The following is a 13114-nucleotide window of genomic DNA, read 5'->3' on the forward strand; positions in this document are numbered from 1 at the left end:
AGTTGCCCCTTGAACGAGTTCCACATATCATTTACACTCTTGCCTTGTAGTCTACTTTTCCAAGCCACACATCCTAAGTCATGCCTCACCGCATGATAATTTCCCTGACCCCAGCTATAACTCTTGCCTTGTAGTACACACTTATCCCTCTCCATCACGTGTGTAAAAATCACCGAATTATGGTCACTATCCCCAAAGTGCTCACCTACCTTTAATTCTAACACCTGGCCTGGTTCGTTACCCAGAACCAAATCCAGTATGGCCTCACCTCTTGTTGGCCTGTCTACATATTGTGTCAGGAAACTCTCCTGCACACATTGAACAAACACTGACCCATCTAACGAACTTGAGCTATAGCTTTCCCAATCAATATCAGGAAAGTTAAAGTCCCCCATAACAATTATTCTTAAGCAAAAGACAGATTTTGGCTTTTGCATTGCATAAGCTGGCTCAGTACTTTTAACTTGTTTAATATGAATGAGTAAACATCATTCATTAATAGTTTTCAAGGTAACAAAAGATGTTCAAGAGTCTAGGTGTTTATAATTGAATAATCAAATAATTCAGTCTACAACCCTGAATCTTGAGTAACAGCCAGGAAACAGGTTTAGCTAGTGTAGAACTTGCCTCGATCAATTGAAAGCACAGTCAATAAAACTAATAAAACATCTGGTCCTCAGACAGTGAAACTGAGTAGCTGCAGCCATACCTAAGCGAGAGATTGCTGCTCACTGCCCTTTAGAATGTACTCTCATTGCCTGACAGAGAAGTTTCAACCTTTTAGAAGCCAATTCATCTTTCTTGGACTTTGATCTGCACTGTCTGCTGTCAGCTGTTAGACACTGGAGCAGCTTTATCTTGGTTTTATCTTGGATCGCTGATGAGGAACAGCAGAAGCAGCACCACTAGCATTAGTATCAGCTCCAGCAGTAGCAGCACCAGCCTTCTCTTTAACCACATGCCATTTGAGAAAGGGGAGGATGGACACATCCAGCTGGAAGGAGGTGATACCCCATCACAGTCTACAGGCAAAGGATCAACTCTTTTAACTTGTCTGAGCACCAGTATCTAATGAGACTCAGGCTTCCATGATAGGTCACTGTTGACATCACAGCCTATTACAGTAAGATGACTATCACAGCAGACCACGTAGACATGCACTGCCAATGGCTATCATTGTGGCTTCACTACATGGCGTCTTTTCATCAGGTCATGGCAATCATAATGGTGTAGCTTTCCAGAGTTATTTTTCAACCAAACAACCTTTGTGTCTCTGCACCTTCCAGCTCCTCTGCTTGGAATTAATCTTTGTTTCTGCAGCTCTCTTTGTATTTACCAGCCATAAAGCTCCTCAACATCCTTCCAGCTGGCACTTCCAGGTCAAGTGCGCCAGATTATAAGAACCAGTATTTGTTATCCAAGAAATTACAACTGATCCCATTAGAATTGATGCAAACTCTTAAAAGTCCTTGTCAAGGATTCTTCAAAACAATTAAAGAGTCCTCTGGCCTTTTTAAATGTTTCTTGTGGGGTTGCTTCTGAGTCAAACACTACCACATAGACAGGGTGATTAAAAAGACATTTGGCATGCTTGCCTTCACTGCTCTTTCAGTCCTTTGAGTATAGAAGTTGAGAAGTCATGTCAAGGTTGTACAGAACATTGGTGAGGCATCTTCAGGAATACTGTGTCCAGTTTTGGTTGCCCACTTAGAGGAAGGATATTAAGCTGGAGAGGGTTCAGAACAGATTTAACATGATGTTGCTGGATATGGAAAGGTTTTAGTTAAAAAGAAGGCTGGCTTGGCCAGGACTATTTTTATTGGAGAGTAGGAGGTTGAGCAGAGACCATATAGAAGTTTATAAAATAATGAGGAGCATATGTACAATTAATGGTAGTTGTCTTTTCCCTAGGTTGGGAGATTTCAAGACTAGGAGGCACATTTTTACGGTAAAAGGAGAGAGATTTAAAAAAGACATGAGGCAATTTTTTTACACAGAGGGTAGTTTGCGTGTGAATGAACTTCCTGAGGAAGTGGTGGATGTGAGTACAATTATGTTTAAAAGACATTTGGATAAGTACATGAATAGAAAAGGTTTGGAGGGCTGTGGATTAGGAGCAGGCTGGTAGGACTAGTTTAATTTGGGATCATGCTCGGTGTGGACTGGTTGGATCAAAGAGTCTGTTTCTGTGCTGAATGACTCTATGACTTCTGCAGACCTGATGAGAAATTCTGTACATGACCTTTTGTGTTGAGAAGGTCAACTATGATTAAATTATATTGAATTCTGTACCTTAGAAAGAGGCATTGTACTTTTTCAATTTGTATTTCTATTCACACTCTTTTAAAGACATGAGTCATGCTAGGCTACAGTTACACAACACCAGTTGTCCTCTGGTATCTCACCCAAAAGCCATTATTTATATATGAGCCTAGACAACATGGGCTTGTCTTCTGTAAGACATCACATTAGACCATTTTTAATTTTTAAAATTAGGCTAATTGCCTAACATTGCAACTTTGGTTTATTACCTTGCTCTCCAGCCAGGGGCATTGAAGTATATTGCACAGCTCCAATATTAGGATTGACAGGTTGAGATGGATCAAATACTGGAACCTAATCTTGATTCACTTTTAAGCTATTATTCACACAAATTGTATATTGTTTGGCTCCAGTTATCAACCCCCTCTTTTAGTCTTCAACACTTATGAGCACAGGTGAGACTCCAATTCTGATCTGATAGAAGTGACATCCAAATAATATGCAGTTAACACCAATAAATACTTGTTTTTAATAGATAATTGAACGTCTCCCGGGATTTCCGTCGGTTGTGGGCTCAGTACCACACCATAGAGTGCAGTTCACAGAAAGATTGAGGGACTTGAGGCTGTTTTCGTTAGAGCGAAGAAAGTTGAGAGGTGACTTAATTAAGACATATAAGATAATCAGAAGGTTAGACAGGGTGGACAGGGAGAGCCTTTTTCCTGGGATGGTGATGGCTAGCACGAGGACACAGCGTTAAATTGAGGGGTGATAGATATAGGACAGATGTCAGAGGTAGGTTCTTTACTCAGAGTAGTAGGGATGTGGAGTGCCCTGCCTGCAACAGTAGTAGACTCACCAACTTTAAGGGCATTTAAATGGTCAGTGAATTGACATACGGATGAAAATGGAATAGTGTAGGTTAAATGGGCTTCAGATTGGTTTCACAGGTCAGTGCAACATTGAGGGCTGAAGGGCCTGTACTGCGCTGTAATGTTTGATATAAACAGCAAATTATAGCATGGAAGATGATCATTCCCTGCCATGCTTGTGTTGACATCTTAAAATACCTTTTGTCCTACATCCTACTTTTTGTCAAGTGGTTCTTCACCTCAAGTAACTACCCAATTCACTTTTTAAATTATTTGTGAAATTAACTTTCATCATCTTTTCTGCTAAAATGCTCCAAAACCTTAGTACTGTAGTTACATACACCTTTTGATACTCAAAATCTGGAATGGGACTCAAACGCACAATCTTCTGACTTAGAATCAAGGGTGCCACTAATCGAACCATGGTTGACACATGAGAAGTAATCTGAGTGCAACACTAACTGTAACCCCATCTTTCCATTCACCAGTGCTCCTATACGGAGAGGCAGATCTTCATTTCCCAACGGAGGTGAAAATTGGGTCACAACTCAAAATCTGGAATGGGACTCAAACACACAATCTTCTGACTTAGAATCAAGGGTGCCACTAATCGAACCATGGTTGACACATGAGAAGTAAATCTGAGTGCAACACTAACTGTAACCCATCTTTCCATTCACCAGTGCTCCTATACGGAGAGGCAGATCTTCATTTCCCAACGGAGGTGAAAATTGGGTCACAAAATGCTGTTCTTTAGTTTTTTTTGTTGCTAGAGAAACATTTTTCCTCTGCTTTCCCAAGCACCCAACCATTTCTTGTGGTATTTTTACAAGTTGGGAAAGCTTTGGTACAAACAGCACAAACACCTCTTTGAGGGTCATGGTAAGGTCCAAAGGAAAGTTGTGTTTTCTTGTGTGCATATTCTCATATGGTGGTACGTATTTTGGAAGCCCTAAAAGTAAACAAACATTTCCTTGGAGAGTTTGTGACCATTGGGGAGAACCAGCTAAGGAGTTGGGAACAATTTGAAAGGCAAACATCAAATGTTTAAATATATTCAAATGATATGATTAGATACTGTATTGCAAAACTGATGGGCTCCTAATGCAATGAATAATTTTCTCAGGTAGATTGGCCTTTTCATTTGTAAGTTTTGAGCAATTCCTGTCAGACGACACCGTGCTGTGAGGTAGGTGAACTCACAATTTGGCAATTAAAAAAACAAGTAAAAGTTGAAAAAATGCTCCCCCTTCTCTCTCCCTTAATTAGTAGACATTTTGCTTTGAAGCTGAAATGTGAGACCTTTCTGGTCTGTGAATATTAGGCAATAAGGACATAAAACATTGGTCTGGATATCTATAACAATTGGCTGGGTTTTAAAAGTGGTGGCAAATTGATTCGTGAATAATTGACAATTTATTTTAAATAAGGCATTTATTTAAAGCAAATTCTGTTCTTACAGCTTCTTAATGTAGTTTCTTGTTTGTTTACAAATTCAAGAAGTAGTTAAAGGATGACAATTTTGTTTTGAGACATTGGATTTTTTTTTATTTCTATTATCAATGATGGCAAGTTGGATTTCAGGGTTTTATCAGATTGGTTTTCCCCAAAAATGATTTGTAAATAACTGCTATTTCATGATTCCTGAAGACTTACTGGGTGACTGGCCATGAATAAGTACAAGGGGTGCATAAAAGTGGCATAGAAAATCTGAGGGAGGCCTGGACATATGTTGTACAGAGAGATTAATGGGGCCTTTAAACAGCATTGGCAGTTGGATTGCCGTGTTGAATTCGATGGGTTTTTGTAATTGGACCTAACACAGTACATGCACTCTATCAAAACTTCAAACTATACAGTGAACCTGAGCCTTGTGTGAGAAGACACAAACACAAATCCTGGACAAGTCACAAATGGGTATCCACAAGCATTCATTTTAGAAGAGAGAAAGTGCGGAGCTCGGCCTTTTGTGAGCCTATAGAAAAATCTGGCATCTTATCCTCCCTTTGCCATTCACTATTACAACATCCTCTTGGCTATGATACAAAAGTGAAGGCCACCACTAAATTAACATTCCAGACCAAATTACTGAAGCGAATGCCATATTGCAAACAAATGGAAATTCATGATCAGTTAACAATTCCTTGGTATCTTTATTTGCACTAGAGCCTCTACCTTGTGCTGTCCAAGTGGCTGCAGTATGGGTACTGGAGGAAAGATGGGGAGAGTTATCAAACTCTCTCACTCCAAAAGAGGGACAGCAGGTTCCTTTTCCTTGCCAAAGCGAAGAACCTCTGTAAGCTAGTGGAGAACAGATTGTTGGACTGCTGTGACACTTTAGAAATCTTTTGCACACTGTAATCCACAGCCATCATGCCAGCAGAAGTACATGACAGATACTCATGTGACTTGGCCAATGTTGTCTATCTCATATGCTGCAGGCAAGGATGCCCTGAGGCATGGTACATTGGCGAGACCAAGCAGACACTACGACAACAGATGAACAACACGCAACAATCGCCAGAAAGGGATGTTCCCTCCAGTCGGGGAACACTTCAGCGGTCAGGGTCATTCGGCCTCCGATCTTTGGGTGACCATCAACCAATGCGGACTTCGGGATATGCAACAACACAGAGTGGCTTAGCAGAAGCTTATAGCCAAGTTTGGTATCCGTTAGGATAGCCTCAACTGGGACCTTGGGTTCATGTCAACTATAGTGACTCCAATACACTATACACTCTGTCTCACACACACATTCACGCAGACCCTCTCTCATACACACTCTCTCACAGACACATGCATATACCCCCACGCTCTCACCACATCCTCTCACAAGCTTATACTCTGTCACATGCACTCTCACACTCACATGCACTCTCTCTCTCTCCCTGACATGCGCGCGCACACACACATATGTATAAGTCTACGGGGTGAATTTGCATTTGCAGAATTGTATTTGCAGATATATTCTATTTTTGCTCAAAAAGCACACAACCTGCAGGCATCAATCCATATAAAATTTTATAAATTCCTACTTTGGAAAGAGAACCAGTCTGACTCTAGATTGGGGTACAGACTCTAACCTCATACCTTTAATACATTGTCTGAGCTGAGATGTCACCTTTCTTTTAACAAAACCTTAAGTCATCTCGAGAATGTGACTTAAGAGTACTTCTGGGATTTACATATTGATGAATTGAAATCCATAACCCATTTGAAAGGATGAAAGACTTAACAGCAATCTAGGTTTATTCAACATACCATTTTAATTGCATGACACTGTAATGCTTTGCTATACATTCCGTGTCTTATGATACTACCCCACTAGTTATGTGATGAAGGAGCAGCGCTCTGAAAGCTAGTGCTTCCAAATAAACCTGTTGGACTATAACCTAGTGTGCGTGATTTTTAACTTTGGCAGGAAGAAGGCATTACAGGACAGCAGTTGACTCACCCCTTCAATATTCAGATGGTTATTATTTGTTGCTTATGCTGCAATGGAAATTACATCATTTGCCATTATGTGCTGCATCACGGTTGAGTCCACAAGTATATGAATGGAGTTGGCTATCACTTCCATGATCGGAAGGATACACTGAGTTCTGCATAAAACCCTGCGCCAAGTTGGCACTGTACTCCTCCACGCTATTTGACAGTTAATATAGGCCTTCTGGCAGGCCTCCCAATGCATCAAGTATTTTGTTATGCATATCCATCAATGTCATTCTGTAATAAAAAAGAGATGCTGCAAATACTCAGCACACCACATGGAGATTTGTGTGGTGAAGACAGAACTTGAGTTAACATTTCACATTGAGAACCTTTCATCAGATCTACTTCTGTCTCGACAGATGTATAAGCTTCCATCATCACTCTCTTCATGGTGTTCCGCCACTGCCTTTCAGACTGCACTGCTGGGTACATGAGTGCAAGACGCCAGCCAGGAAGGGAAATTTAGAAATGCATGAGCCAATCAGCTCTGAATTCTAAATTAAAAGAGATTGTGTGAGGCCTGGGAAGCAGAATGTGTGAAGCAAGATAACATATGAGGATGTGTCCTGATAAATACAAGATGAAAAGCTTCGACTTCTTGTCTCCTGTCAACAATTTTTAAGTTTGGTACTACCAAGCAATTATTTATCCTCCATGATTGTTTCCCCATCCACTTAGCTCCTGCTGCTTTGAGCTGTGTGTCACCTTGTCCTGCAAGAAAAATGGAATTGTGTCAGTGAGTGTGGTGCAACTGCTGGGTTATATGGCTACTATAGTTTAACAACTGGCAGTGTGTTCCCAAGCTGAGGGATGTGGATGTGAGTATTACAGCTTTACAATGCATGAGTATGCAAAGCAGCTTCTGAATGTTAAGTGTAAGTACTGAATAAAAGATATGGTGAGTGATGAGGGTGTGATAAATCGAGCAATGGCTTAGGTTAGTGGTCAGTTAAGACATTTCGACATGCATTCACTGACCTTAACTATTCATGGGAAATCATGAACCTCTTGAATCATTGCATCCCAGTCCACAGGGCGTCATTCCTGGCACTGACTTCCAATACCTATGGAATCAGAGTCTGGAGGGATTATAACCCCAATGCAGATTCAAGACAACTCTCTTCCTTTTCATTTCTTCCATCAGTACAGAAATGTACCATCTATAACCTTGGTGTCCATTCTATCCCATTTTGTGCCATTATTTGTGGAGATATTTCCCAAGGCAAGAGTCGCTTCCTTCATTACTCCCAGCACCTGCTCCAAATAACATGCACATCCCCTTTTGGCAGTGCAAACTAGCTTTAAGTGCTGCAAAGTTATGCTTTTTGAACTCTTACTGATGCTCGGTAGTCAAATAACAGAACAGTTAGTGTTGGTTACATGCAAAAATCATTATAACGATTAGGCATCATGAAGTTGGCATGCTGCATGCATTTCAGTCGATGGGAAGAGTTAATCATTGCTATCCCAGCAACTATTTTCAGAGATACAACAGTTATGTCAAAGCTTATGAAACACATTGGGGTTTGCTTTAGTATTTTCTGCCATTCTTTGCATAGAACGTTTTTTGTTCGGTATATTAATTTTTCAATGTCCTGCAAACCTTTCTACAATCACCTGTTATTAACTGAGTTTTGTTTTCAACATTTGTCATAAACCTCCTTTTCATGTTTCATTTTAACTTCATTTCTTCTGTCACTCATAGCATGAAAAGCTTTGAATATTCTGCTACTTTGAAGAAATAAAGTTGGTGTAAGGCTATAAGATGTAGCAGGAGGCCATTCAACTCTATGAGTCATGGCTAATCCAATTAACCCTCAACTCAAATTTCCTGCCTTTTCCTAGAATCTTTGATTCTCTTATTAGTTACAAATGTGCCTATGTCAGCCCTGAATGTACGTAACAACCCAACTTTCATAGTCCTCCACAGATTCACTACACTCAGAGAAGAAATTCCTCCTCACCTAGGTCTTAAGTGTGTAACCCCTTATTCTGACATTATGCCCTCTTGGTCCTAGACTCTCCCACAAGGAAAAACAACCTTCCACATCTAACCTGTTCAAGTCCTGAAAGAATCTTGGATTTCTCAATAAGGTCACTTATCTTTCTTCTAAATTTCAATGACTACAGGCCTAATCTATTCAACCTCTCCTCATCAAACAGTCTCTCGATACCCAGTATCAGCCAAATGAACCTTCTCTGGACTGCCTCCAATGCCAATTTATCTTTCCTGAGGCAAAAACAGTTCATAGCATTCCAGCTGATGAGTGCCTTATATAGTTTTGGTAATATCTCCGTACATTTATCTTCATTCCCTTCACAACATTACATTCACTGCTCCCCTTTTATCTCACCTACTTGTTACCTCCTCAAAGAGCTGCGGTAATTTTGTCAGGAATGATTTTCTCCTCATGAAGTTGTGCTGACTCTGCTTAGTAGTATCATAAACATGCTGCTATTACATCCTTTATAATACACTAACATTTTCCCCATGACAGACGTTAAACTAACTGGCCTTTCACAAGCTGTTTATTGTCTTCTTTCCTTTTAAAATAAAGGGGTTACAGACCAGCTTTCCAAGTCTCTGGGGCTTCTCCAGATTCTAAGGATTCTTGTAAGATTACTACCATTGCATCCATTGTCAATGTATCCACTTCTTTTAATATCTTAAGATATATTCCAAAACGTAAATTAGGCAATTTCTGCAATTCATCTGTCTTCATTACCCACTAATGATTCCAGTGAAACTATCATGGGCAGTTTCACAAAACAAGCAATAGCAAGTTGGCAGGCTTGCCCGATGTTATTCTCATTGTTTCATAGACAATGACTCACATAGTTCCATTGGTGTAAACAGCATCACTCCCTTCCACATACTGCACCTGGGTTGGGTAAACGTGCTGCACCTGTTGTACCTGAAAAATAAACAAACTTTTTAAAAAGAAATAACTGCAATATCTTAAACGTTTATGTATGCCCAACATTTCTTCTCAGTAAACTAACTTACTCTAGCAATTTACTTCAAAGTGATGAGGGAACAAAGCTTGAAAGCCGAGGCTGGGATGCCAATCAAGAGGGTTGCTTTGAGCTGGATGGTTCCAATTGTTTTGAGCATAACTAAAGACGCACTCATGCAGGCAAGTGTCATGAGAGAGTGGGATGAGAGGAGACACACACACAGAGAAAGAGAAAGAGAAAGAGAGATAGAGAGAGAGAGAGTGAGAGTGTGTGTGTATACACACGTTTGTGTGAGTATGCATATGTCTGTATGTTTGTGTTTGTGTGACTGTGTGCAACAGAGAGAGAGGTGACAGATTGATAAAACCACAACTGAAACTGCTTCCAACATACATTCATTCTCTCAGCCAGTTCTTGTCAGATCTTAACTTGTAGCATATAAAGTTTTTCTCCATGTTGTGTTTGATTCTTGTCATTCACCTTAATCAATATTCTCTGATTCTCAAAAATCCAAACTGTGTATTAATGCTGTTTAGAACCTTCATGATTTTTGAATTCCTTCTTCAAATTTCTTCTCAACCTTTGCTTTTTAGAAGGGAGAAAAAGCTCTACCCTCTCCAATCAGTCGCAGTAACTAAAATTTCTAATCTTTGAAAACATTTCCATTAATTTTTTCTACATTGTCTTCTTTGCCTTCACACAATTCATAAAGAAGAATGGCCACTACTAGCACAACATTCCACGTGAGGCTGAATTGCCTCCATCACAAATGAATAATGATTGAAACTCAGTTGATTGAAATCCAGCTGTTAGTTTAGTCCCCTTCCTCCTTTGGTCCCCTCCCCTAACCCTCAAAAGAATGTAAAATGGCATCTAGAATCAATCCACCTGCTAAAAAAAAACTACCAATCTGACTGGAATAAAATCAACTGTTAAAAACTCCCAAAATACGACTGACAAAAGTCACCAGTTCAGTCAGTGTTTAAAAAAGCTACAGTCAGACTGACAAAAATTGCGTGTTCGAAAATAATCAATGGCATCACCAGTCGACAACACGCTCACTGGCTAAATTGAAGGCCCTATCTTTCACAACTAAAAAAAAATTCAATAATGACTTAAGTCTGAAAAATATAGCATTTAGATACTGTAATGGAGTATACATTCCTCTGTGTGCGAGGTTAAAGTAATAATCCTTTACTAAATTAAAATTTATTTCTTAAGACAGTATATAAAAGAAAATATAAGGACAAAGTTGCAAGGTTTCCATGTCAGGTAGTGGCAGAAAGGTGGAATTCTTTCATATCATGATATATTCAAAGTATCTATTATTCTAAGTTCCAAACACAATCGTGTTTGAAATCTCTTCAGCACAGTTGAAGGCTGTACATGATGGCTGTGTTGACTATCTGAGAGACGGTCACTTATTTCTTCACCTAAGTATCATTACAAGGGCAGTGGAGAAAAAAAAAAGATAAAATGCATTGCCATTTCAGCTGTAAGACTTACCTGCTGCTGAACGGGTACTTGTTGTACCACTTGGGCCTGCACTGCCTGCTGTCCTGCAACTGAGGTCTGTAAAGTCACTGTTGATGTGGTGTCTGAACCAGCCTCAGAGGTCTGCATATTGGGTTCTAGAGAAACAGGAAAAACAAATGGATTGGATTCATTCAAATATTGAAGTAATGGCATCAGGCAAAATAAGCTCTGATGGAAATTTGTTAGGGTACTTTTACATTATATTTGAGAGAGGATCATGTTATTTTGCGGCTATTTGATGTTCATGTATCCTGGTGGCTAGTTTTCTGCCTGTTTGTCCAAGCCAACAGGATACATGAACATCAACTAGCCACAAAGCAACATGACCCTCTCCCACTAGTATCCTCACATATAGATGAGGAAGGACACCACTTCGACTGGGACAACATATCCATCCAAGGACAAGCCAAACAGATACACATACGAGAATTCCTAGAAGCATGGCATTCCAACTGGAACTCTATCAACAAACACATTGAGTTAGACCCCATCTACCACCCCCTGAGAAAAAGAACAGGAAATGACATCATCAATCCAAACATATAAATAGAAAGCAGGAATTATCAACACTGCTTCGCCCGGAGGCTCACTGAAGATGTTACCTAGTAGGGTGACGAAACGTCTGGAAATGAACCCTCCAACTCAGCGAGTAAACCTACATCCAATAACTTATTGTTAAACCAGACATATATAGAAAAACAACTTGTTTTGAAGAGCAAATCCGGCATTTTGACATACTTCCAGCTGTAGTGCTTGCACAATGAAAGGAATTCATCAAATTCGCCTCCGGGCGAAGCAGTGTTGATAATAAAGCTATTTATCGACAAATTTGATGAATTGCACCTCATCAATTTTAGCCTAAGATCCCTCTTTCAGGGCCTGAGACCTGACCCCTTTTTCCTTTCATGAAGCACTTATCAATCTCATTTCAGGACTTGAGCAAATGATGTAAAATGACATTCAATGGAATAAGGAGGATGCACCAGGTTGTTGGAAGTGCAGTCAGATGACTTAACAATATTATGTTTCATCTTCATTTTTCAGATGAATATAAAAGTACCCATATTACTATCCAGAGTGAGGTTGAGTTTTTCTCATGTTGTTCTGGTTGAAGTTCAACTCTCAACCATTACAAATTCTGGTCATTCATCTCATCCTTATTTATGGAGTTTTACTATGTACAAATTAGCAATCTTGTTTAGCCTATATGACAACAATAACTGTGTTCCAAAAGTGGTTCAGTAGTTGTAATGCATTTCATGCTGGAGCAAAAGTACAAAATAAATTTATGTTTGTTCTTTCCAGATGCTGTAAGTAGTGTTTTTCCCATGATTCGCTCGTGTTCACTTTCTGGCTCTCCAATGAAGCCAAAGATCTTACTGTCCTTTCCAAGTATCAGTGCTACTGCAGCATTATGGTCTTAACCATACACACTGTCAAGCCCGCTACTGCAGTTCTAATTCTCAAATATCACCTTCCCTTCTTCTTTTACAAGCACATATTATTTGAGATCTTGGTGCTCTCAAATCATGTATTATGCCTATTTCCCTTAGGTACTCCCAAAACAACAAGGATTCCTTCAATCCACAGTAAGCAACAACAGGAGGAATGGCTCGCTTTACTAAAATATTGTAAAATAAGTTAGTTGGGAACCATCATCTATTATTCAATCATACAGTATGGAGGACATCATAAAAACACAAGTGGTTCTAGTAAGGCGTTCAACAAGGTTCCCCATGGGAGGCTGATTAGCAAGGTTAGATCTCACGGAATACAGGGTCCTGTGACCGGTGGAGTGCCACAAGGATCGGTGCTGGGTCCTCTACTTTTTGTCATTTACATAAATGATTTAGATGTGAACATAAGAGGTACAGTTAGTAAGTTTGCAGATGACACCAAAATTGGAGGTGTAGTGGACAGCAAAGAGGGTTACCTCAGATTACAACAGGATCTGGACCAGATGGGCCAATGGGCTGAGAAGTGGCAGATGGAGT

The 13114-nt window shown here is 39.9% G+C and overlaps 1 protein-coding gene across 7 annotated transcripts in view; it reads right to left on the reverse strand.

Annotated features, from left to right (window-relative positions):
* LOC122564059 (transcription factor RFX3-like) overlaps positions 1–13114 on the reverse strand; it is a 309606-nt gene that overhangs the window by 148783 nt on the left and 147709 nt on the right. For 5 of the 7 annotated variants that reach the window (XM_043718555.1, XM_043718547.1, XM_043718574.1 and 2 more), the window contains 2 exons: positions 11091–11215; positions 9462–9541 (listed from right to left, as the gene is read on the reverse strand). In XM_043718555.1, the coding sequence (XP_043574490.1) occupies positions 9462–9541; positions 11091–11215 (205 nt within the window). Of the gene's footprint in view, positions 1–6588; positions 7338–9461; positions 9542–11090; positions 11216–13114 lie in introns of those variants that run through there. The other 2 variants (XM_043718598.1, XM_043718587.1) reach the window with 2 other exon arrangements.

Source organism: Chiloscyllium plagiosum, chromosome 2, assembly GCF_004010195.1.
Source record: "Chiloscyllium plagiosum isolate BGI_BamShark_2017 chromosome 2, ASM401019v2, whole genome shotgun sequence".
NCBI lineage: Eukaryota > Metazoa > Chordata > Chondrichthyes > Orectolobiformes > Hemiscylliidae > Chiloscyllium > Chiloscyllium plagiosum.